Below are 25182 nucleotides of genomic sequence, written 5' to 3'. Positions count from 1 at the left end.
CCGCCCATCGGCCCGTTGCGGGGGCGTCGCGTTGCCGCAGCCCTGCGTGTTGGTTTTGGGGCTTCCGGGGCTCTTTGGCGGAGGTGGGGGAGGCGAGGGTGGCCACGTGACGAGTCACGTGTACGCCCCCCGCAGGGGCCGCGGGTCACCCAGTCACGTGTGCCGGCTGCGGCTCGGGCGGGCGGTTTCGCGGGGCGGCCGCAGGCCTGGGTCTGCTGTGCCCCGGCGCCCTCTCGGGGACGGGCTCCCGGGGGCGCGGGGCCGGCGCGGGGCCTTGGGGTCCGGCGTGCGGGTCTCGCGGGACTCGCCGCCCCGGCGCGGGGCGGGCGGGGCGGGGTCGCGCGTGGTCTCGGCGGGGCCCCCGCGCCCCGCGGGCCTGTCCGGGAGCCGGCGCAGCCCCGCGCGTTAGGCCCCGGGGAGGGCGCCCCGCCGCGCCCTCGGAGCCCCGCGCGGGGCGGGGGGACGCGGGCGCCGGTGGCGGGGTCCGGGCCCCAGAGACCCGAGCCCGCGTCCTTCCGGCGGGTCCCCCGCCCGAGGGAGCCCGTGGGTCGCGGCCTCTCCCCGCGCGGACCGGGCGCCGCCGGACGTCCTGCCCGAGGAGGCCGGTCAGCCCCGAGCCGGCGGGGAACCGCGGACGCCGCCGGGAGGCGCCGGGACGCCCGGGCCGGGCGGGGGGCGGGGCGAGGGCCCGTCGGGGCTGGTCCGGGGCGCGGGGACCGCTGCCCCCGCTCGGGGCCCCGTCGCCCCCTGGGGCCGGGCTCTCTCCGCCGCCCCCGCGCCTCTCCGGTTCCCTCGCGGCCTCCCGGGCGCGGCCGCCCCGCGTCCCTGCCGGTCTCCTCCGCCGCCGGCCCCGAGGCCCCCCGCGCCCCCCACGCCCCCCACGCCGGGACTTGCCGCGGCCTCCCGCGGGCAGAGCCGCACCCCGAGATGGGGGCAGCGCGGGGCCCGGACGCCCGCTGGCTCGCCGCGCGGTGGTCGCCTCCCGCCGGGGCAGGCGGAGCCCGACCGCGAGAGGCTCTGGGGGGGACGGAGGCCCGGGGGCGGCCCCTCCCTGCTGCGGGGAGGCTCGTGGGACCCCCCCAAAGCCAAGCACAGAGTTAGGGCATTTGCTCTATTTGTGAAAAATAAAAAATGTTTCTAAAAATGGTCTTCAGAGTCCAGCACGCTTGTCGCGGGCACCGGAGATGGGCTTCGGGCTGAGACTCAAGGGTGTCTGTGCAGACAGGGTCCACCAGAGCCGCGGGCTGGCGGGGTGCCTGGACCTCTGGTCCGGCGTTGAGGTGGCCGGCAGGGCCCGGCTGCCTTCCCGCTGGGGCACTGGATTCGCCTTGTGTCCGCCTCGAGCTGCTGCGCTGGTCTCTGCGCTGGGGAAAACCTCTACTTCCCTGCGCCGCCGCCAACAAGCTGCTTGGCTGAGTGTGAAACTTTCTAAAACTTACTGGGCCTGTGAACTGTTGAGATTCTTGTTAAAACGGGCCGGGTGACTTGAGTATTTGCATCTTCTGTTTCTGGAATTCTCTCTTCTACCAGCTAGTTCCACTTAAAATGCTTTCCACCGTTCCCTTATTTCATTCAGTACAATTTTTTGTCCTTTATTGCTGGAGCTCGTTTCTAGACTCATTACCTGCCTTTCTTTCTGCCTTTGACTCCTCTCTGTGCCTCATTTAGTGTTAAAATGTTGCTTTTTGTCTCTCAGGTTCTCCATTTCTTTGCCCCCGGTCGCTGTGTCGGGACTCGGTTCTCCTGCCTTTCTATCTCCCATTCAGGTGTTTTTGCTTCCTAAGAGTGATGATGCCTTATTTCCTTTTTTGCCTCTTAGTTTGTTTGTTCTTCCTCATCGCGTACCTTGGTAGCAGGTGGGGTGGAGAAAAGCGAAAACTGGGCTCAAATCTTGGTGAGGAGGCAGGGCAGCTCAGGGCAAAGGGTCACCTCTGACTCCTCCTCTTTAAAGAAATCTCAGTTCAGTGACTCAGGGACCCTGAATTCCGGCCCTGTGTCCTCACGCTCCCCAGTGCTGCAGGGGTTGTTTCCACAAAGCTTGGTCACTGGGTCGGGGGTGACACTAGCAGCAGGGGCAGCCACACGCAGATGGGCTTTCGTTGCTGGGCGTGGTGCCTGGGGTGGGCTGTTTCCTGACGCTCAGTGACGCCTGCTGGGTGTGGGAGGGTGTGGGTGCCAGGGCCTTGATGCTCACGCAGGTCTGTTTGTAGGGAGTGGAGAGAGGCTTCTCCACTCACTTCTACCCCGAGTTGCTCACCTCTGGTGTAGCATCACAGCAAGACTCATCCTGATAAAAATTTTGACAATGAAAGAATCGGGGGGCCTCCCTGGTGGCGTAAGGGGTTAAGCACTGCCCTGTGAAGCAATCTGCAGCCTCTGCAGCACGAGTGCGATCCCCGGCCGGCCAGGGAGCAGCCCACATGTCGCGGCAGACCTCTCCTGTGTCCCTGTTGCTCCCCTCAGCAGTCTGGCTGTTCTGTTCCCCACGCTGACTCTAGTGAATCCACTCACCCCTCGCCGGTACCCTCTCTGGCCTGTGCCCCAGCTCTTACATGCATACATCAAAAAATCTTTGAAAAAAATAATGCAGATAATGTCAATTATGCCTCAATCCAGCTATTTCAAAGAGAGTTCTTGGATATAAAACTAGGACTGAAATCATATTTTAAGAACTCCAGGAAATAGAGAAGAAAAACTTTACCACCTTGTTTTGGGCACAGATTTCCTAAGTTACAAAACACACTAACCAAAACACTAACCATACAAGGAAAAACATTAAGTTCATGGAAATAGAGAAAGTTTGTTCATCATAAAAAATGAAAAAATTTCATTAAAACATGAACAAAGGGCAGATTTGGAGCAAAAACGTACACCTGTAAGTGTCATGTCCTCCCAGGCTGCGTGGACACAGGTTGTCCGCCCTGAGCCTCGAGGCCTCGTCCCTCTCAACAAGGAACAGACGCCCCCTTGGGAACGTCCTTGAACAGACACTTCATGGAGAAAGGTCAGAAAACCAAGGCAAGAAAAGTGCTCATTGTCCTTAGCATGGACATCAGAGGATTCCACACGAGACCATCAGCTTGAGGAGACAGTTTAGCAGCTCATGATGTTGGGGTGCAGCCATGGGGTTCCCCGGTATTTCCCTGAATGAATGAGGTGCACGTCCGCCCAGCGCCAGGGCCCGCACAGCCGCGTGCAGAGTCCAGGGCCCGGCAGGAGCCGCGCCACGGGGCAGGAGAAGGGTTTGCGGGCGCGGCAGGAGGGGGGCTCGGAGGTGGCGGCCCAGAGTCTGGGAGCAGGAGCAGGTCACCGCCCTGGCAGCCCCCAGCGGCGCGGGTGAGGGGGGTGGGGGGGCCGGGAGCGCAGGGCGCGTGGTGGGGGCGTCTTTGCCGGCTGAGCTCCCGGGGGACCAGGACGCCGCTTCCTGGGGGCAAATGATGATCACAACGTAATCTGTGGACGTTCAGGTTCATGACGGCCCAAAAAGGTGATTGAACCCCCACCAGTAGGAGGGTCTTGGGCAGGGTGCACAGTCGTGAAGCAAGCGCCCTGGGTAGTCGCCGTGGACTTAGGCGACACCCCGCAGGAGAAACCCTGTGGGATCCTCTACCGAGTTCCCGAAGTAGAGCCAAACGCGAGGCCCAGCGCAGCCGAAGACACCGCAGCCATCTCTGGGTCCCCCCCACTTGGGCGTCGCCCCTCAGCGGCACAGAGACGGGGACATGTGCATCCTGGGCACGTCGGTCACTGCGAGGGCAGAGCCTGGGCATGGGCGTGAGCAGAGCAGCGCCCCGGGGACGGCAGAGGGGGCCCGGCTGGCCCGCAGCCCTGGCGTCTGGTCTCCTGACGCTGATGGGCGGGAAGCTGTGGTCACGCGCCTCGAGCCGCGCTAATGGTCCCTGAGAGCCTCCTCCGAAGCCTCCCCAGGGCCCGCCCCGGCTCCTGGCCCCGGCCTTGGATACTTGGAGGTTTCATGAGCAGCGGAGCTCGCGCCAGAGTGCAGTGGACACGGAGAGGCCACAAGACGAAGCCACAGCACGGCCGGTCAGGCCCAGCAGAGGTGAGTGACCACAACTGTGCTGCCCTCGGTGTTCGGGAGCAGAGTCCCGCTTCAGAGGGAATCAGCGTCTCAGCAGGAATCTCAGACTCAGCGGGCAGGGAGGGAGCGAGCAGCCCTGCTGGCCGGCGCAGAATGCAGCCTCGTGGACGATGGGCCTTGGGGGGGGGTCATCCAGGAGACAGGAGCAGAGAGAAGCAGGAGAGTGAGGGCAGTGAGGAAAGCCGGGGCAGGGGCCAGAGTGTGTCCAGCCCACACCAGGTGTCCACCCGGGCCGCATGGCTGCCGGCCACCTCCTTGTGACAGGACGCGGCCCCAGACAGGCCAGAGCGTGGGAGCTGCCCTCACAAGGGCACCAGCCTGGAAAGTGTCCGGCCTCTCCAGAGACTGTGTCAGGTACCCCCATCCAGACCCCAGTGTCCTCCCCACACTCGACAGGGCCACCGAGTGCCCAGACCCTGCCCAGCACCAGCTCCCTCAGGGCCGGGGTGGCTCTGCCAACTGAGTCGCCTACGCGGGGAGGAGGCCCATCAGTCCCTTGGGGTCAGGGGAGCAGGCCCCGGACACTGGCCAGGACCTCTGCCTTAGTGTGTTTCTGTTTTCAGAAGGGCCGTCCTGACTCCCAGGTGCCTGCGGGAACCTCGCACGGGAACAGGCAGGATCTGCAGGTGGGTCACCCGGGACCAGACCAGGTGGGGATGGAGGGTTGACAGCGCCTGTCCGGGCCGCCTTCCCGCTGACCCCTTCCTCCATGACCCTGCTGCCCATCCAGCCTGGCCAAAAGAGCTCCCCGTCCCGGCAGGACCCCTACGTTCCCCCTCCCCCTGCAGCACCCCAGGCTCCCCCTCCCTGCAGGACCCCAGGCTCCCCTCCCCCTGCAGCACCTCCACCCCCGCGGAGTCTCGCTCTCCCCACCCTGCCGGCCTCGCCCGCAGCCTCTGGGCCTTGCTGGAGGGTCGGTCTCCGTCCCCCCCAGTGGTGTCCGGCTGTCCACGGTCTCCTCTTGTGACTGAGGGACTGGGCAGTCCCTGCCGGCCTTGCCAGGGGCCCCGGGGCCTCCGCGTCTGACGGCGTCCCGGAGGCTGTCTTCACCCCACGCCGCCCCGTTGTCCCTGAGCTCGAGCTGCTGTTCTTCGGCTTCTGTGTCCCGTGTGAGAAACCCAGCTCCGTCCCGGTGGAGACTGCGGGCCCTTCGCTCGCTCAGACACTCCCGCTCCCGGGGCTGGTGCCCCTCGGGCTCCCGAGCCCGGTCACGCGGTGTAGACCGGGGCGGCTCCCGCTGTCCCTGCAGCCTCCAACGCTCTGTGCCGTGGACACATCGTTGTCGCTGACGTTCTTGTCTCTTCCTCAGGGAAGAGCTGCCCCTGCCGGCTCCCCTCACAAGGCGGTGGCCGCCCAGCCCGGGGCCTCCCCCTGCCCGATCCCAGGCCCGTTGCCTCGTCCTGTCTGCCCCGTGGGTCCTGGGCCCCCTCCCTGTGTGTGTGTGAGAGTGTGTGTGTGGGTGGGTGAGCTCCCCGGGAACACCAAGGGTGGCCCCCACCCACCCCCTGCGGATTCTGACTCCAGTTGTCCGAGGCGAGGCCATCGTGTGGCTGCATGGTCAAGTGGAGCCCTACCCTGTCCTTCCTGAGTCTGGCTCTGCCCCTGTTGGTGTCCTTGGGGTGGAGGGGCATCCAGACCCCTTGCACACAGTCAGGCGCTCATCCGCCGGCACACACGTCCCGGGAGTGTCTGAGAGTGTCCGGCGGGAGGTGGCCAGAGCCAGATTCTGCTGTGGGGGTTACTGGGGCCTCTGTGGCGTGCAGAGGTGGCCGAGGGCCGGGGGAGCAGACAGTGGGGTTGGGACCTCAGCCGGCCCTGAGGACCCATGGCGGTGATGGAGACGACAGCAGAGTCAGTCTCGGCACCCAGCAGCAGGTCCGCAGAGCCTGGACGGAGGGAGCCAAGGGGTGTTAGACTGAGGGAGCAAGGCCAGCTCCTGCTCCCTCACGCTGCTTGGGCATCGGGCAGGGTGGGGCCTGCAGGGTGTATCACAGCTACCTTGGGGGTGCGGCCACCATTTCTGTCCAGTGTTGAGCACTTGGGGCCCTGTGAGGGGTTGGGGCGGGGTCTGGGGACAGCTCTGGAGCTAGAGACAGGTGTGTGCACTTGGAGCGGGGGCGAGCCCAGGGCGACATGACCCTCCGGAGCAGGGACATGCTCAGCCCGTGGAGGGCATGGAGGGCCCCACAGCGATGGCTGGAGGGCCCAGGGGGCAGACTGCTCCTCACCTGGAGCAGGGAGCAGGGCCCTGGTGGCTGCGGCCAGGGAAGCCCGGCACGGAGTAGGAGGGCAGCTGGAGCCTGCAGGACTGGGCAACGATGCCTGAGCAGACATCCCAGGGCCCGGGGCGCAGGGCGGTCTAGGTAGATCCTGGAGCAGCTGCAGGGGGCCCGGGTCCTGGTGTGTGTGGGTGAGGGTCCTATGGCTCCTACCCTGAGCCCAGGCTGACTGTGTGCGTCTCTCTCAGGGGGCGCCATGGAGTCGGGCCTGGGGGCTGCTCCCGGCAGGGCCCTGGGGCAGAACTGGACGCAGGTGGAGGTGTTCGTCCTTCAGGGCTTCTCCGAGCACCCCGAGCTGCGGCTGCCCCTGCTGGGCTGTTTCCTCACTCTGTACGCCCTGGCGCTGTCGGGCAACACCGTCATCCTTGTGCTGATCAGCTGCAGCGCCAGCCTGCGCAGCCCCATGTACTTCTTCCTGTTCAACCTGGCCTCCATGGACGTCATCTGCACCTCGTCCGTGGTGCCCAAGACGCTGGTGGGCCTGGTGTCGGAGACGGAGAACACCATCTCCTTCCAGGGGTGCATGGCCCAGTTCTTCTTCCTCCTCTGGTCCCTGTCCGGAGAGCTGCTGCTGCTCACGGTCATGGCCTATGACCGCTACGTGGCCATCTGCCACCCGCTGCACTACAGCTCCATCATGAGCCCACGGCTGTGTGGGGCTCTGGCCGCGGCCGTCTGGACCATCTGTGCCATCAACGCTTCGGTGCACACAGGGTTGATGGTGCGTCTGGTCTTCTGTGGCCCCAACCTCATCACACACTTCTTCTGTGAGATCCCCTCGCTGCTCCTGCTCTCCTGCAGCTCCACCCTCATCAACAACATCGTGACGATCTTGGCTGATACTTTTTACGGAATCATCAATTTCCTGCTCACGCTGGGGTCCTACGGCTGCATCATCGCCAGCATCCTGCGCATCCGCTCGGCCGAGGGCAAGCGGCGAGCCTTCTCCACCTGCTCCTCCCACCTGCTGGTGGTCACTTTCTACTACTCATCCGTGTTCTGTGCCTACATCAACCCGGGGTCCAGCTACAGTCCTGAGAGAAACAAATTGTTTGGAATACTGTACACGATGCTCGGCCCCGCCTTGAACCCCCTCATCTACTCTCTGAGAAACGCTGAGGTCAAGCAGGCCCTGAGGAGACTCCTTAACCTCTGCAGATGCTAACGCCATGTGCAAGCCCTTCTTCCAGTTGGCTTTCACCCCCAACCCCCTGGGTCTCCCTGAGACCAGTCTTGTAGATGTGAGACCAGCCAGCCCCTCTCAGTTAGCATGAGCACAGGCACTGGCCATGCTAGCTGAGCCAGGACACCTGGACACCCAGGAAGCCTCAACTGGATCTGAGGCGGGTTTGTGCTCATGCACCCAGGACAGGCCCTAGGATTGGTCACCCAAGCTATGAGCTTCATAGGTGTTTTGTCTTGACTGGGAAAAGCCCCTAACCTGAGACTAATAACATTCAAGCAATTTTTGTAAAATAATAAAAATATTGTTTTTCCTTTGTTTAGTTGTTATATCCGTTATTTAATGTGAGACACTTTTCAAGGGTGCCAGACACCCTTGAAAGCTGTTGAAATAACCGTGAACCAGACACTCAAGTCAGCAAGTCCATGATCCCCCGTGGGAACGTCCTTGAACAGACGCTTCATGGAGAAAGGTCAGAAAACCAAGGCAAGTAAAGTGCTCATTGTCCTTAGCATGGACATCAGAGGATTCCACACGAGACCATCAGCTTGAGGAGACAGTTTAGCAGCTCGTGAAGTCGGGGCGCAGCCGCGGGGTTCCCCGGTATTTCCCTGAATGAATGAGGTGCACGTCCGCCCAGCGCCAGGGCCCGCACAGCTGTGCGCAGAGTCCAGGGCCCGGCAGGAGCCGTGCCACGGGGCAGGAGAAGGGTTTGCGGGCGCGGCAGGAGGGGCGCTGGGAGGTGGAGGCCCAGAGTCTGGGAGCAGGAGCAGGTCACCGCCCTGGCAGCCCCCAGCGGCGCGGGTGAGGGGGGTGGGGGGGCCGGGAGCGCAGGGCGCGTGGTGGGGGCGTCTTTGCCGGCTGAGCTCCCGGGGGACCAGGACGCCGCTTCCTGGGGGCAAATGATGATCACAACGTAATCTGTGGACGTTCAGGTTCATGACGGCCCAAAAAGGTGATTGAACCCCCACCAGTAGGAGGGTCTTGGGCAGGGTGCACAGTCGTGAAGCAAGCGCCCTGGGTAGTCGCCGTGGACTTAGGCAACACCCCGCAGGACAAACCCTGTGGGATCTTCTACCGAGTTCCCGAAGTAGAGCCAAACGCGAGGCCCAGCGCAGCCGAAGACACCGCAGCCATCTCTGGGTCCCCCCCACTTGGGTGTCCGCCCCTCAGCGGCGCAGAGACGGGGACATGTGCATCCCGGGCACGTCGGTCACTGCGAGGGCAGAGCCTGGGCATGGGCGTGAGCAGAGCAGCGCCCACCGGCCCAGCAGGGAGACGAGCGCCCCGGGGACGGCGGAGGGGGGGGCCCGGCTGGCCCGCAGCCCTGGCGTCTGGTCTCCTGACGCTGATGGGCGGGAGGCTGTGGTCACGCGCCTCGAGCCGCGCTAATGGTCCCTGAGAGCCTCCTCCGAAGCCTCCCCAGGGCCCGCCCCGGCTCCTGGCCCCGGCCTTGGAGTTACAGAGGCTTCTTGAGCAGCGGCGTCCGTGCCAGAGCTCAGTGGACATTGAGAGGCCCAGGACAAGGCCACAGCCGAGCCCTCTGGGCCCGGCAGAGGTGAGTGACCGCAGCTGCTCTGCCCTCCGGGCTGGGGAGCAGAGTTCCCCTTCAGAACAAATTGGAATCTCAGCAGGAATCTCCGACTTGTGTGGTTTGGGGCACTAGCAGCCAGGGGCGCTGGCCAGGCCTGAGCAGCCCCGCTGGCTGGCCCAGAACCCAGCCTGGTGGATGTTGGGCATCAGGGGTCAGCCAGGAGGCAAGAGCTGAGAGAAGCAGGAGGGTGAGGGCGGTGAGGGAGGCCAAGGTTGGGGTCAGAGCTTGTCCAGCGCCACCAGGTGTCCACTCAGGTCACAGGGCTGCTGAAAACCTCTGTGCAGGCAGGACACCTCCTTAGACAGGCCAGAGTGTGGGAGCCCCCTCGCTGGGGCAGCAGCCTGGTCAGCATCAGGCCACTTTGGAGGCTGTGCCAGGTGTCACTGTCCAGACTCGAGTGTCCCCCCAAACAGGGCCACCAAGTGCCCAGATCCTGCCCAGCACCAGCGCTCTGGGCTGGGCAGCTCCGCCACGCTGAGTCGCCTGCACAGGAAGGAGACCCGTCAGTCCCTCGGGGGCAGCTCCGCATTCACCAGAGGGTCCCAGGTTACCTCTCCCGCCAGGAGGGGGCAGGCCCCGGACACTGGCCAGGACGCGACCTCAGTGTGTTCCCGTTTTCAGAAGGGGCGTCCTGACTCCCAGGCGCCCGCGGGAACCTCACACGGCAACAGGCAGGATCCGCAGGTGGGTCACCCAGGACGAGGTGGCCTCGGGTCGGGGGCCAGGTGGGGACGGAGGGCTGCAGTGCCCGTCCAGGCCGCCTTCTGGCTGACCCCTTCCCCCATGACCCTGCTGCCCATCCAGCCTGGCCAAATCATCTCCCCCTCCCTGCAGGACCCCAGGCTCCCCCCTCCCCCTGCAGGACCCACGGCGTCTCGCTCTCCCCACCCTGCCGGCCTCGCCCGCAGCCCCTGGGCCTTGCTGGAGGGTCGGTCTCCGTCCCCCCCAGTGGTGTCCGGCTGTCCACGGTCTCCTCTTGTGACTGAGGGACTGGGCAGTCCCTGCCGGCCTTGCCAGGGGCCCCGGGGCCTCCGCGTCTGACGGCGTCCCGGAGGCTGTCTTCACCCCACGCCGCCCCGTTGTCCCTGAGCTCGAGCTGCTGTTCTTCGGCTTCTGTGTCCCGTGTGAGAAACCCAGCTCCGTCCCGGTGGAGACCGCGGGCCCTTCGCTCGCTCAGACACGCGCGCTCCCGGGGCTGGTGCCCCTCGGGCTCCCGAGCCCGGTCACGCGGTGTAGACCGGGGCGGCTCCCGCTGTCCCTGCAGCCTCCAACGCTCTGTGCCGTGGACACATCGTTGTCGCTGACGTTCTTGTCTCTTCCTCAGGGACGAGCTGCCCCTGCCGGCTCCCCTCACACGCGTCACGGCGTCAGGCCGGGCGACGCTGCCTCTGGTCCGTCGTCCCTGGAGCCCGCTGAGCAGATGGGCGAGGCTGCGCCTGGGCCCCCAGTCAGGCTGTCCCACGCCCGGCTCTGGTGCCCCGGCACGTCCACAGCCGTTTTGCTCAACCCGCACTGTCCAGGGAGGCGGCTCAGGCCGGGCTAGGTCTGGCAAGCTCTGCATCTGGGGGCACCACCGCTGCCCAGCCCTGGGCCGCCCCCTGCCCGAGCCAGGCCCCGCTGCCCAGTTCTGTCCGCCCCGTGGGTCCTGGGCTCCCCTCCCTGTGTGTGTGTGTGTGTGTGTATGTGTGCACTCCCGGGAGCACCAGGGGTGGCCGCCACCCGCCCCCTGCGGATTCTGACGCCACTTGCCCAAGATGAGGCGACCATGCGGCTGCACCACCAGAGCGGAGCCCTGCTCTGTCCTTTCTGAGTCTGGCTCTGCCCCCGTTGGTGTCCTTGAGGTCCCCATGACCCCCTAAACACCATCAGTTACTCACCCACGGGCACACATGTCCTGGGAGTCTCTGTCAGTGTCCAGCGGGAGGTGCCCAGAGCCAGATTCTGCTGGAGGAGTCCCTGGGGTCTCCGTGGAGATCTGTGGGAGTGGAGGGAGCCGCGGCGACCTCGGGGGACAGGGCCTTGGCGTGCAGAGAAGACCAAGGGGGTGGGGGAGCTGCCAGCGGGGTTGGGAACTCAGTGGCCTGGGGTCCCGTGGAGCCAACAGAGATGATGGCATAGACGGTCTCGGCCCCAAGCAGCTGATCCGCAGAGCCTGGATGGCGGGAGCCAAGGGGTGTTGGGCCAGGCCAGCTCCTGCTCCCTTGAGCCATATGTGGGGCCTTCAGGTTGTACCACAGCTGCCCTGGGGTGCGGCCACCATTTGTTTGGGTGTTGAACGTGAAGGGGCTGCAGTTCAAAGGGGCTGCAGTTCATTGAGGCAGAAAAGTCACATGAGTGTTTGGGGCTCAGTGAGGGGTTGGGGCGGGTGTCTGGGGACAGCTCTGGAGCTAGAGACAGGTGTGTGCATCTGGAATGGTGGGGGCGAGCCCAGGGCGACATGACCCTCAGGAGCAGGGACCAACTCAGCCTGTGGAGGGCATGGAGGGCCCCACAGCGATAACCAGAGGGCCCAATAGGCAGACTGCTCCTCACCTGGGGCTGGGGCAGGGAGCAGGGCCGGGGTGGCTGTGGCCAGATCAGCAGGGTGAGGAGTGGGAGGGCAGCTGGAGCCTGCAGGACTGGGCAAGGATGCCTGAGCAGATGTCCCAGGGCCCGGGGCACAGGGCGGTCTAGGTAGATCCTGGAGCAGCTGCAGGGGGCCCGGGTCCTGGTGTGTATGGGTGAGGGTCCTATGGCTCCTACCCTGAATCCAGGCTGTCTGTGCGTCTCTTTCAGGGGTCACCATGGAGCCGGGCCTGGGGCCTGCTCCCAGCAGGGCCCCGGGGCACAACTGGACACAGGTGGAGGTGTTCATCCTGCAGGGCTTCTCTGACCACCCAGAGCTGTGGCTGCCCCTGCTGGGCTGCTTCCTGGCCCTGTACGGCCTGGCGCTGGCAGGCAACACCGTCATCCTTGTGCTGATCAGCTGCAGCGCCAGCCTGCGCAGCCCCATGTACTTCTTCCTGTTCAACCTGGCCTCCATGGACGTCATCTGCACCTCGTCTGTGGTGCCCAAGACGCTGGTGGGCCTGGTGTCAGAGACGGAGAACACCATCTCCTTCCCGGGGTGCATGGCCCAGCTCTTCTTTCTTGCCTGGTCGGGGTCAGCAGAGCTGCTGCTGCTCGCTGTCATGGCCTATGACCGCTACGTGGCCATCTGCCACCCGCTGCACTACAGCTCCATCATGAGCCCACAGCTGTGTGGGGTGCTGGCTGCAGCCGTCTGGACCATCTGTGCTGTCAATGCTTCGGTGCACACCGGGTTGATGGCCCGTCTGAACTTCTGTGGTCCCAACATCATCTCGCACTTCTTCTGTGAGATCCCCTCGCTGCTCCTGCTCTCCTGCAGCCCCACCCTCATCAACAGCATCATGACGATCCTGGCCGATGCCTTCTATGGGGTCATCAACTTCATGCTCACGCTGGGGTCCTACGGCTTCATCATCGCCAGCATCCTGCGCATCCGCTCGGCCGAGGGCAAGCGGCGAGCCTTCTCCACCTGCTCCTCCCACCTGCTGGTGGTCACTTTCTACTACTCAGCAGTTTTCGGTGCCTACATCAACCCGGGCTCCAACTATAATCCTGAGAGAAACAAACTGTTCGCAGTAATGTACACGATGCTCGGCCCCGCCTTGAACCCCCTCATCTACTCTCTGAGAAACACTGAGGTCAAGCAGGCCCTGAGGAGACTCTTTAACCTCTGCAGATGCTAACACCATGTGCAAACCTTTCCTCCAGCTGGATCCCCACCCCGCCCCTTTGGTCTCCCTGGACCAGGCTTGTAGACATGAGAACTGCCTGCCCCTCTCTCAGTCAGCCCAGGCATGGGTGCTGGCCATGCTAGCTGAGCCAGAACACCTGGACACCCAGGAAGCCTCATCTGGACATGAGGCCCCAGGTGCGTTTGTGCACTTGCACCCAGGACAGGAGTCATCACCCTGGGTTTGGTTGCCCAAGCTATGAGCTTCATAGGTGTTTCGTCTTGATTGGGAAATGCCCCTAACCTGAGACAAATAACATTCAAGCAATTTTTGTCAAGTAATAAAAATATTGTTTGACTTCAGTTCAATTGTTTTATCCATTATTTTAATGTGAGACATTGATTTCCAGTGATTGTTGTTGAATTTTCTATTTTCCTTTATTTTGTCAGTGTTTGCTTTCTGTATTTGCCTGTCAGTTATTGGTTGCATATGTTTGTAACTGATATATTTTCCTGGTGTTTTGACACTTTCATTGTTATAAAGTGTTCCTTTATGTCTTTTCTTTCTTTCCCATCTTCCTTTATGTCTTTATTGATAATACTTGTTTTAAAGTCAACTTTGTCTGTTGTTATATAGTCATTTCAACTTCTTGGTTGCTCTTTACATGGTATGTATTTTCCATCTATTTTATTTCAATCTATATCTTTGATTTATGTGTGTCATGAGACAGCATATCATTGGATCTTGATTTTTAAACCCATTTGAAATTCCTTAGCCTTTGATTGAATTTGTTGCTCCAATCACATTTAATGTTATTATTGATGCAGTGGGATTTATGTCTTTAATATTAACTTCCCCATGTTTTTATTGTTCTCCTATTCCTCCGTTTTTATTAACTGAATATTTTTGAATGTATAATTTTAATTTCTTTAAAGTTTTTCAACTATATTGAATTACTTCCTTAGTGATTGCTTCAGGGTTTTCCATATACTTTACATATGATGAGAATCAGCTTCATATTTGTGCTAACTTAAATTTAGTAAGTTATTGAGACATTATTGTGTAGTAGCTCTAGTCCTCTCCCCCTTGTTATATGTATGATTTTTAAAGATTTATTTATTTATTTATACAAGCACTGGGTACAGTCAGAAGCGTGGGAGGGTGAGAGAATTCACCAGAGCCAGAGCAGGGAGCAGAACAGGCAGAAGGACTGAAGTACACTGCTGAGGGGAGCAGCGGGCGGCAGGAGAGTTCTGCATGCCATGTGGCATGCCAGTGGCCGGGGGTCTGCATGCTGCTGCGCCACTGGGGAGGCCCTATGTATGATTTTTATATCTATCTATATATCTCACATCTGTATGTGTTAAAATACCAAGAACATATAATTATTAACATATAATTTTATATCTTTTAGTGAAGTTTAGAAAGGATGGGGGAAAATATCTTTAACTCTTACTATTTTAGCCTTCTTATTCTTCATATGAATATCTGTATTTATTCTTGTGAATTTGAGTTAACATCTGGAAGCATTGCTCCCTCCCATTTCCTTTTTTTTAAAGGGTTATTTATTTATACAAGAACTGGGGTACAGGCCTGATGTGCTGGAGGGTGAGAGGATTCACCAGAGACAGAGTGGGGAACAGAACAGGCGGACCGACCAAAACACACTGCTGAGGGGAGCAGTGGGTGAGACAGGACAGGTCTGCTGCGCCATGTGGGTGCTTTGCGGCGGGGTGGAGGGGATCAAACCAGCACTGCAGAAGCTGCGGACAGCCCCACAGCATTGCGCTCAACTGACTACGCCACCATGGAGGCCCTTCCTTTGTTTTCTTATTGGCAAATGTATTTCATTTTTGTATGTCCCATTGCCTGTTACTTTATACAATGAGTTTTAAAAATCATTTATGAGAATAACAGACACACACACATGAATCTCTACTGCTTTTTAGTGACATAGTTACCTTTCCTGGTGCTCTTGTCTTTTTGGTAGATCTGAGTTACCACTTTGACACACCTGACATCTCTTTGTTTTCAATTTAGTATTTCATTGAGATGGGTCTGCTCCTGGCTAGTGTTCTCAGCTTTTGTTTACCTGGAATATCTCAGCTTCACCTTCATTTTTGAATGAAAGCTTTGCTGGATGTAGGATTGGTTGACAGTTTTTCCTGGAGCACTTGAATATGTTATCCCACTACCTTCTGGCCTTTTTTTTTTTTTACCTTCTGGCCTTTATCTTGCTGCTGAGAAGAGCTGTTTGTTTTATTAGTTTCCTGTACGTGACAAGTTTTTTTTGTTGCGTTCCAGATTTTCTCATAGTCTTTGAGACTCTGAGGGTCTTGGCCAGAGGGTCAAGGCCAGAGGGTCCCACAGGGTCTTGGCGTGGTGCTGGTGGCCATGGGGTAACAGAGCTGGGCCGGGGCCTCCCTTCCCCGTCCAGCCTGACCACTAGGGAGAGGAGAGCCACCGGGAGCATGTCACCGTGTCTGTCTGTGAACCTCTACTTATTCATTCCATTTGGTGTTTACTGGCCTGCCCGTGTGTCTAGGTTAGGGTTTTTTGAATAAATTTGGGAAGTTTGTAGTCATGTTTTTCTGAATTCTCTCCTGCTCCGTTCCTCTTCCCTGTCCTTTTGTTGCTCCTATTAGGGTGCTGAAAGGTGTCAGGGTGTGTTAGGGTGCGTAATGGTGCTCCGCATTTCTCTGAGATTATGTTCGTTTTCATTCTTTCCTTTTCCCTCTGTTCTTCAGAGTGTATAATCTCTACTGCTGCATCTTCAAGTTCACTTGTTTCTTTTGCCAGTTCAAACCTACTATTGAGGCCCTGTAGTGAATTTTTCTTGTCAGTTTTATACATTTTAACTCGAGAATTTTTATTTCATTCATCTAAATTAATTTCTGACTTTTTATTCCCATTCCCTGTTGGATGTAATATTGTAATCATATCGTCCTTCATTTTTGTAAAAAAATGATGTATGGAGGTGCAATTTATGTAACATAAAGTTAGCCATTTTAAAATGAACAGATCAGTAGAATTTCATGCATTCACAGAATTGTACATCCACCATTATCTAATTCCAAAATGTTTTTAGAGGCTGAGAACCCCCGCAGGCCCCCAGCCTGTCTCACAGCTGGACCTGGAGCCAGCTCTGCCCTCTGCTGCTCTCTTCCCCCAGGTGGCCTTGTTGCCGTCTGCTCTGGGGCAGCTCTGGGGCTGCTCTCTCCATGGTGTATGGGACAGTGTCTGCCATAGGCCCTGGTCCCTCCCTGGGGTGGGGTGAAGAGCTGCACTGTGGGAGCTGTGGGCAGGAAGCAGAGCAGACATGTGGGAGACCAGGCTGAGGCCCACCTGGCTGGCTGGAGTGTAGTAGCTTAGGCCCTGCAGAGCCAGGGCTGTCCTGACAGCTGGGCCCCTACCTATGGAGGGGGGCCTGGATCATGGGTGAACATGCGGGCCAGCAGCATGGGTCCCTCGAAACAAGGGAATAGGCCTGTCATTGTTGTAGATAATGGCTCTTAGATCAAGGCCAGAGGTGCCAGGCAGCACAGCGGCCCACCCTGCAGTCCCGCCTTGTGTGGCCGGCCCCAACCGCTTGGATCTGCGGGCACTGGATGACCCCGTGTCGTTTGTCTGCAGAGCTTGCTCCCGGAAGGGTGGGTTCAGAGTGATCACAGCGCTTCAGGCGTCTACTGCGGCTTGTCTCACCCCTCGCAGGTGTTTGCTGGGGGGGCGGTGGGGATGGGCGAGGCACTGTACCCAGTCATGGCCTGACGGTGCAGGGCAGCCCCTGCAACCTCCTCCTTGCTGGTCTGCCGATGTCTGCTGTGATGGGCCGTCCCACAGGGTCCTGGCGTGGTGCTGGTGGCCATGGGGTTAGGGAGCTGGGCCCGGGCCTCCCTTCCCCGTCCAGCCTGACCACTAGGGCGAGGAGGACCACCTGGAGCAGGCCCGGGTGAGAATGCTGTTGGCAGGACCTCATCTGTCCACTCACCACCGAGGCGGTGCTGGACCCTCTGCTCGGGGGCTGTGCTTTCCAAGCCAGGCGATGACCAGGTCCATCTGCAACTTCCCTGGCAGCCGAGGGACCTCAGAAGGCCGTAGCCCTAGCCCCCCGCCAGGGGAGCCGTGCCAGGCCAGCCCCTCCAGGGCAATCTGCCCTGCCTTGCAGCCCCCTCAGGCACACATTCTGTCTCGGCCTGGGCTTTCTCTGGGCCCTGCGGCCTGCGCTGGCTGCTGGAGGATGTCCCCACCAGTGCAGGCGGCCCTGTGCCCCGCTGTGAGGGGCCATGTGTCTGGGTAAAGCCGGGCGCACAGGGAGTGGGGGCCCCGGGGTCGCGGAGGGCCGTTGGGGGCACGGGCTGCTGTGCCGCTGTGGGGGTTCTGGGCTGGCTCAGCGCGGCCAGGGAGGGTCCTGAGGGGCAGCGCGGAGGAAACGCAGGGGAGAAGCGACTTCTTGCCGCTGCGCTGCGGACGGTGTTTCCCCGCAGCAGGAGCCGCCCTGGGCAGCCTCGGCCGCGCGGGCCAGTCCCGCCGGCCGCCAAGTGGAAGCGCGCCGGCTCGGGAGAGCGCGGCCCCGCCCCCGGCACCCCGCCGATCCCGTCGCCCCGGCCCTGGGGCCCCGGGGGCTCTGGGCTCCCCAGGCCCCGCGGCCGCGCCCCCCAGAGTGCTGCTGCTGCTGCTGCTGCTGCTGCTGCTGGCGGGGCCGCTCAGGCCCCCCCCGCCCCCCCCGTGCCGGGCCGGCTCCCCTCTCGGTCTCGGGGCGCGGCCGTTTAAAGCCCCGCGGCTCCTGCGGCCCCGCGCCTGGCGGAGGACGGCGCGGGCAGGGGCGGCCGCTCGGCCCCGCGCGGAGCGCGTTTCCCGGTAGGACCCGGGGGTGTCGCGGCCGGCGCTGCCCCCCGCGCGGCGCACCCGGCGGGGCCTCCTCGCGCGCCCTTTCCCGGGGCCGCCGGCGGCTCTGGTCTGGGGGTGCCGCGCTGACTGCGCGCTCCGGGGCGGGGCTCGGCGGGGTGTCCTGGGGTCCCCCACCCGGTCCCGCAGCGCACGCGCCGGGCGGTGCGGGCTCCGCGGCTCCGGCCCGGCGGGACCTGGGGACCCCCAGCTGCGCGTGCCGAGGGGCCCCCGCACCCCCCCCCCCGAAGGGACAGGCAGCGCCGCCTCCGGGCCTCGCGCTCGAGGCTCCGGGCGGCCGGTCCCGCTGCTGCTCCCGTCCGGGCTGGGATGCGGGCCGTGGGCCACGCAGGGCGCTGCCCTCCGGGTGTTCGAACCCAGCGGCCTCCGCTCCTGAGAGAGGCGGGCTCGGGCGGGGCACCCTTGACCCGCGCGCAAGCAGGGGGTTCGGGCCCGGCCCCCGCCCGGGGGAGACCCCCGCGCGCCCCCGGCGCCCCGGGCTCCCCCAGAAACGCGCCTCGAAGGCGCTTCCCGGTGACCGCGGCCAGGGGCAGGCGGCGCGGGACCGCGGGGGGGCGGGGGGCGGGAGCCGGGGTGCGGGGCGGGGGGGGGGGAGCCGGGGTGCGGGGCCTCCCCGGGCCGCTGGGGTCTTTCCAGCAGCGGCGGCGCCTCAGCTTCTGCACTGGACCGTTGAGGCCCCTCAGACCTCACGTCTTGGCGGAAACACTTTCCTTCAGGTCGGGGTCCCCGGGGCTGGGGAGGCCGCGCGGCCCGGTGAGCCGCGGACGCCCGCGGGGCCGGGGGGACCCTGAGCCGGGCTGGGGCAGCGCGGGCCTCCCCGCCCCGCCCCCCCGCGCCCCCCGCGCCCCCCGCCCCGTCTCGCCCCCCGCCCCGTCTCGCCCCCCGCCCCGTCTCGCCCCCCGCGCCTTGTGCCCGGCCCGGCCCTCGCGCGCTCGGGGCGGCTGCGGCGGGGGGGGCGGGGGGGCGGGGGGGCTCGTGTCCGGCCCGCGCTGCTCCCGCGTCCGCGGGGCCGTTTCGGCCGAACCCCGCGGTTTCCCCGTCGCCGAGACCGGTGCCGCCCGTTCCGCTCATGTGTCCCTAAAACTTGCTTTTTAAATTCAAGGCTTTTTGTGATTCCACCTAAATTTCAGCATTTCGTGCTCAGTTCCTTTGGGAAACATCGCGGCCGTTTGTCGGGGCGCGCGGCCGGGTCACTTCAGGCGAGACGGCGTCTTGCGCCTTCCGGCTCCGCCGCCCGCGCGTCGCCCCAGCCCGGCCCCGCGGACCTCGAGGCCCGACCTGCCCGGGGGCCGCCCCGGGGCCGCGGCCGTCGTGGCGCCGGTTCCTGCGCTTCCGTCGCTTCGCGGGCAACGCATAGGAGGAAGTTGCAAATTTTTGTGCTTTGGTTTTTTTTTTAGCACTTTAAGTATCTTTTATATTTACAAGTTAAGTTTGCTAAGTTAAAGCTCAGGAAAGTGGACTCGCGCGCCACATCGCCTACTCCCAGCTTCAGAGGGCACGAGCGGGCACACCAAGCCTGCAGCACGCTGGCACTTCACGGTGCTCAAGGATCTTAGAATAACTGAAATAATCATTTCGAAATGCTTTTCAAAGAAACAGTTAAAGTTCTTGCAAAGGGCATTCTCCCTTTAATGATTTTTTTAGAGAAACACCCAGAAGACTTCTAATGAACTTTGAGAGTTCGTGCAGCTTCTACAAATATCCTTTCCATTTTACACCGCAAGATTCATATAGAAGCTAGGTTTTTTTTACATGGGTGAAAATATGTTATAAGCAATTAAAGAATAAAATAGCCTGCTATTTTCAGGTTTAAAGTGAAAAATGATAATTTCGGGGGCTGTTTAAGTAATTGGAAACCAGTTATTTATGATTAAGTGCATCCCTCTTATTTCTCTTATTTTATTTTATTTAAAAAATATTTTATTTTATTTAATTCTTACATCATTTTTTGCACAATGTACACATTTTCATTTTGGTTATATTCCCCATACAATTGCACCCCCCCCTTATTTTGACCCTAATCCAAAGACTATTATAAAGAAAAAATAAAAATCAATAAGCAACTATAAACCACACACACACACACACACACACACACACTGTGTGAGTTGATTTTTTAGCCTGCACCTTTGTCATATTTATATTTTGTTTCTAATGATCTTTTGATGGACTCTTTAGGGTTTTTAATATGTATCATCATTTCATCTGCAAATAGTGATGTGTTCACTTCTTCTTTTCCTATGTAGGTCCCTCTGTTTTTGTGTTTGTCTGACATCTCCAGCCAAAAATCTAATACCAAGTCAAATAGAAGTGGTGACAGTGGGTAACAGCCCTTGTCTTGTGCTGGATCTTGGGGAAGGCTTTCAGTCTTTCACCATTGGCTATCGTAGTGACGTGCATTAGTGGTCTATGGCCTTTATCATGTTGAGGCGGGTTCCTTCTTTTTCCATCTTGTTTAGAGGTTTTATCAGAAATGGGTATTTAATCAAATGCCCTCTCTGCATCTGTTCCTGTTAATCATGACTTTTATCTTTATGCCAGTTGATATGGTGTATTACATTAATTAGTTTATGTATATTAAACCATCTTGCATACCTGGGATGAGTCCCACTTGATCCTGGTGTATAATTCTTGTGATACACTGTTGAAATCAGTGTGCTAGTATTTTCTTGAAAATTTCTGTATTGATGTTTATTAAGGATATAGGCCTATAATTTCCTTATGCTTTGTCTGATTTTGGTATTAAGGTTGTGTCAGCATCCAAAAAAGTAATAAGGCGGAGTCCTTCTTGTATTATTGAAAACAATTCAAGCAAGTTGATCATTAGTTTTTGTTTAAAAGCTCTATAAAATTTATTTGTAAAGCCATCTGGTCCTCGACTTTTGTTTCTCAGAAAAATTTTCATTGCTGTTTCACTTTCCACGCTTGTGGTAGGTTTTCTCCAGGCACCTGTTCTTCCTGGGGGTAGTCTTGGTAGATTAGGTTGATCTAGAAATTTGTCTATTATTTTGAGGTTATTGAATGTATTGGCATATAGTTTTCATAGTACTTTCTTATAACATTTTGTATTTCTCTGTTGACTGTAGCGATTTCTCCTCTAGTATTTGTGCTTAAGTTCATTAAATTTTTTCTCTCCTTTTTCTTTTCTGTTAGTCTAGATAGAGGGTTATCTATTTCGTTTGTCTTCTCACAGAATCAGCTCTTAATTTCATTGATTTTTTTTTTTGGTGTAGTCTTTGTGATCTCTACTTCATTTATTTCCACGCTTATTTTTGTAATTTCCTTACTACTACTAACTTTAGGTCTTATTCCACTTTCCCAAGTCTCTTTAAGTGTGATATCACATTGTTTATTTGGGATACTTCTTACTTTTTATTATAATATGATCTGTATGCAATTATTTTCCCCTTTAAGACCACTTTTGCTATACCCCATAAATTCCGGTAATTTCTATCATCATTTTTATTCATTTCTGGTATTTTTAACTTTCTGCTTTGATTTTCTCTTATTCAATTGCTATTAAACAGCATTTCTTAATTCTCCAAGTAGTCATACTTTTTTCATGTAATTTTTTAAAGGCTGATTCCCAGTTTTATGGTATTGTGGTCAGAGAAGGCACCAGGTAAAATTTAAGTCTCTGTGGTTTAATTGACAGTTGACTTGTGTCCCAAAATGGGGTCAGCCCTTAAAAATGTTCCATGTGCACTTGCTTTTGTGGCTGACCTTGTCCTTGGGCTGTGAGCTCCCGATTAAGGACTGCCTGTCCTCTTCTGTGAGTCCTATGCCTTCCTATTCTGTGCCGACTGTTCCTTCCAACCTGGACCTCATGTATATCCCCACATCTGGCCCCTTTGGTGCCTCAGCTCTCCCTCCTGACTCCAGGCTCTCTGCCCTGCACCGGCCACCTTCCCTGGCCTGGGTCTAGCTCCTGTCTGCCCAAGCAAATGCCCTCCCTGAGCCAAGCCCAGGCCTCAAGTCAGAAGAGGATACTCGTGTCCAGGGCAGCATGGGGAAGAGTGCTGCAGGCAGAGGCCACAGGACAGAGGGTTTTGGGGAGAGATGGGGAGCCAGGAGGGAGAGCTGGCCACGTTCTGGGCAGGATGGAACCTCTGGACACTAAGCCTCAGGAAGATGCTGGCATCTGCCTCTTGGTGGCGCTAGCAAGGACCTGGCACTGTCAGGTTAGCACTTTGGGATCAGCATCCTGTGTGAGGAGAGGCGATGCAGTCAGGCTGTGAGAGGGCTGCCAGAGCCAGTCCGGGCAGTGGCACAGGGTACAGGGGAAGGTCCTGCCCATTTCAGGCTGGGGGCTGGCGGCTGCAGTGGTTGAGTCAGATAAAATGTAAAATTATATAAAATCAGGGGGAGTATGATGTATCTAGAGACCATTAATTCCACACACTTTCCAGCTCAGCTGTGGAACAAGAGGTGCCTGAACAGACTTGTTGGAGGCCATGAGCAACCAGTCGCTGGTGACGGAGTTCATCCTGCGGGGCTTCTCCGTGCCGCCCCCGCTGCAGACCCTCCTCTTCGTTCTCTTCCTCTCCCTCTACACCGTGGCTCTCTGCGGCAACTCCCTCATCGTGGCGGCCATCGCTGCCAGCGCGGGGCTCCACACCCCCATGTACTTCTTCCTGGTCAACTTGGCTGTCTTTGACGTCATCTGTGCGTGCACGGTGGTGCCCAAGCTGCTGGCGATCCTGGTGGCAGAGAAGAGAAGCATCTCCTACTGGGGCTGCATGGTCCAGATGTACTTCCTGTCCTGGTCAGTGGCGGGGGAGGTCCTGCTCTTCACGGCCATGGCCTACGACCGCTACGTGGCCATCTGCCAGCCGCTGCACTACAGCTCCATGATGAGCCCCAGGGTGTGCGTGGGGCTGGCCGGGGCCGTGTGGGGCATCAGTGTGTTCGGTGCCGGGGTCAACGCCTGCCTGGTGCTGCGCTTGACCTTCTGTGGGCCCAACGTGGTGGACCACTTCTTCTGCGAGATCCCCCCTGTGCTGCTGCTTTCCTGCTCCCCCACGTACCTGAACGACATCATGTCACTCATGGCTGACATCTTCTTCGCGGTGTTGAATTTCGCGTTCACCGTGGCGTCCTATGGTGTCATCATCTCCTCCATCCTGAAGGTCCGCACGGCCGAGGGCAAGCGGCGCGCCTTCTCCACGTGCTCCTCCCACCTCCTCGCGGTCACCTTGTACTACTCCACCATCATCTACACCTACCTGAGCCCCGGCTCCAGCTACTCCCCCGAGACTGGCAAGGTGGTGGCTGTGCTTTACTCCACCGTGAGCCCCAGCTTGAACCCGCTCATCTACATGCTGAGGAACAAGGACTTCAAGGCTGCCCTCAAGAAAATCTTGATGCTTATGGCTGAAAAACTGAGTTAGAGTCTGTAGAGTTTGTGTTCTTTGTTGCCGTCTGGCCTTATGAAATGCTTCCTGCCGCTTATAAATGTTCTCTCTCTACGGGGCTGCACCGACACCCTCAACACAGCTCTGCAAGGTAATGCCCTCTATGGTGATGGTGAATTGGTGATGGAAATTCTATGGGGACTACACCTGAGAAAAGAAAGCAAACATGTAACAAAAAATGAGCAATGATGTAAAATATATATAAGTAAATATATTATTTAAAAATAAATAAAATAGCTACAAACTGGAAAAAACATTAAAATTTCTACAAAAGGGAATTAAAAAAAAAGATAACACTCTCCACCGACTGCCCCCAGACTCTTAATGGGATGGGTCACATCCCTTTTAATGAAAGGGCCTTTGCTCACTTCTCAGACTCCGAGGCCCACACAGTAGCCCATGGCTGGCCCGAGTCAAGTCCACACAAGTTTGCGTCCAGGGCTGCCTAAGTGTCTTCACGGGCAAGTGGGTCTTGAGCCCAAATTGCAGAGAAAGCCTCTTCTGCAGTCCTTGTTCAATGTTGATGGGGTTGAGTCAGGGCCACCCAGGTGGCTGCTGAGCCAGGAGGGTCCCTTTGCCAGTGGGGGCGTCACCAGCCCCCTGAGGCCTGAGCAGAGCCAGTGGATGGAGGAAAGTACATTTGCTGTCTGCGGCCTGGACTCCCACTAGTAGTTGTCATTGTGGGCCTGGCCCATCCTCAGGCCTCACCCGGTTGCTGAGCCAGCACTTGGGTTCTTAGGTCTCCCATAGGTCCCGCACTTGGTCTTCACAACCCAAGAGCACATTTCGATGACAAATCTCCATGTGTGGACATCACTCTGTATAATGTCGCACATGGATTCACACTTTTATCTCACACACACAGAGCTGTGCATACACACCTGTGTATGTGCACGAGACACACTCGTGTGCCATGCTGAAGCCCGCACCGCCACACCCAGGGCACATGTGTGTGCCCCAACCTCCTCTGCTGAACGGCCCTGACCAGTGCACCTGCCTCTGTGCAGGGTGCTACCTCCAGCCCCTGCTTCAAGACAGAAGTCCTGGGACCCAGGACAGGGCTGCGCATCACAGGATGCTCTCCACCTGGTTTACTCTATTTATTTTTCATCCTGTCGCAAGCTAAATGCTAAGTGCTTCCTCCTGGATGGGCTGAGCTGTGTGCCCTATTACTGCTGCAGGTGCCTCCTGCTCCCCAGAGCCAACCATCCTGCAGTGTCTGGTGACCGCTGGGCTGTGAGGGCTGTAGTGTTTACTCACTGCCTCTCGCTGTCCTCAGCACTTGGGTAGGGCTGGAACACGACCGGTGAAGACTAAGTGGCAAAGAGCCACGTTATGCATCTGCTTGAGCTGAACACATGCACGGTGGCACCGGCGCCCACACACGTCTGTGGAGTCACACGTTCAAAGCATTGGTGGGTCCTCTTGGGGAGCAGCAAAGAAGTGTATCCCATTCATGCCCCTGGAAGGGACAGGGCTGAGCGAGCCTCCACCCACATGTAGGGCTGACCCCTGATCGCCTCCCATTAGTGTGAACACAGGCCACACAGGGGCAGCCAGCTGGCCCCTGACGTGGTGTGGCCTCAGGGAAAGCGGGGTGCTCAGGGCATCGCTGCAGCTGTCCTGGCGGGCGCTGGCAGGGGCGAACACTGCAGGGCTGATTTGTGTCTTACTGATTTATCTCTAGACAGATAGAAAGCAGACGTGGCAGGTGTGAGCATCTAGTTGAATATATATTTTAAATTTCACATGATTAGAAATACTGAAATGACAGACAACCCTCAGGGCGTGCACCCAGACCTGAGGGTCAGAGGCGGTCGGGCTGGCTGGGCCGGGCCGGGGCTGACTGCGGTGCTCTCTGCTCCCTCTCAACACGGAAGCCCCGGGCCTCTCTTCGCCGAGCTCCAATGTTCCGGGTAATCTGGGGTCTTCGCTCAACAGAAGGAACATGCATGTGCTATTTGTTCT

The 25182-nt window shown here is 58.7% G+C and overlaps 2 protein-coding genes across 2 annotated transcripts; both read left to right on the top strand.

Annotated features, from left to right (window-relative positions):
- Nucleotides 1-6574: 6574 nt before the first annotated feature.
- LOC311178139 (olfactory receptor 13A1-like) lies at nt 6575-7543 on the top strand (the record flags this gene model as incomplete). Its single annotated transcript, XM_084244515.1, has 1 exon — nt 6575-7543. One exon carries the CDS (start codon nt 6575-6577, stop codon nt 7541-7543), a length of 969 nt encoding a protein of 322 aa, XP_084100641.1.
- A 4395-nt stretch (nt 7544-11938) lies between these two features.
- Nucleotides 11939-23190, top strand: LOC311178138 (uncharacterized protein; the record flags this gene model as incomplete). Its single annotated transcript, XM_084244514.1, has 2 exons — nt 11939-12896; nt 22241-23190. 2 exons carry the CDS (start codon nt 11939-11941, stop codon nt 23188-23190), a joined length of 1908 nt encoding a protein of 635 aa, XP_084100640.1.
- Between the last annotated feature and the right edge of the window lie 1992 nt (nt 23191-25182).

This window comes from Talpa europaea (assembly GCF_964194135.1).
Source record: "Talpa europaea genome assembly, chromosome: 10".
Taxonomy (NCBI): domain Eukaryota; kingdom Metazoa; phylum Chordata; class Mammalia; order Eulipotyphla; family Talpidae; genus Talpa; species Talpa europaea.
Note: the sequence above shows the minus strand (reverse complement) of the source record. Positions and strands in the feature narration are given on the sequence as shown.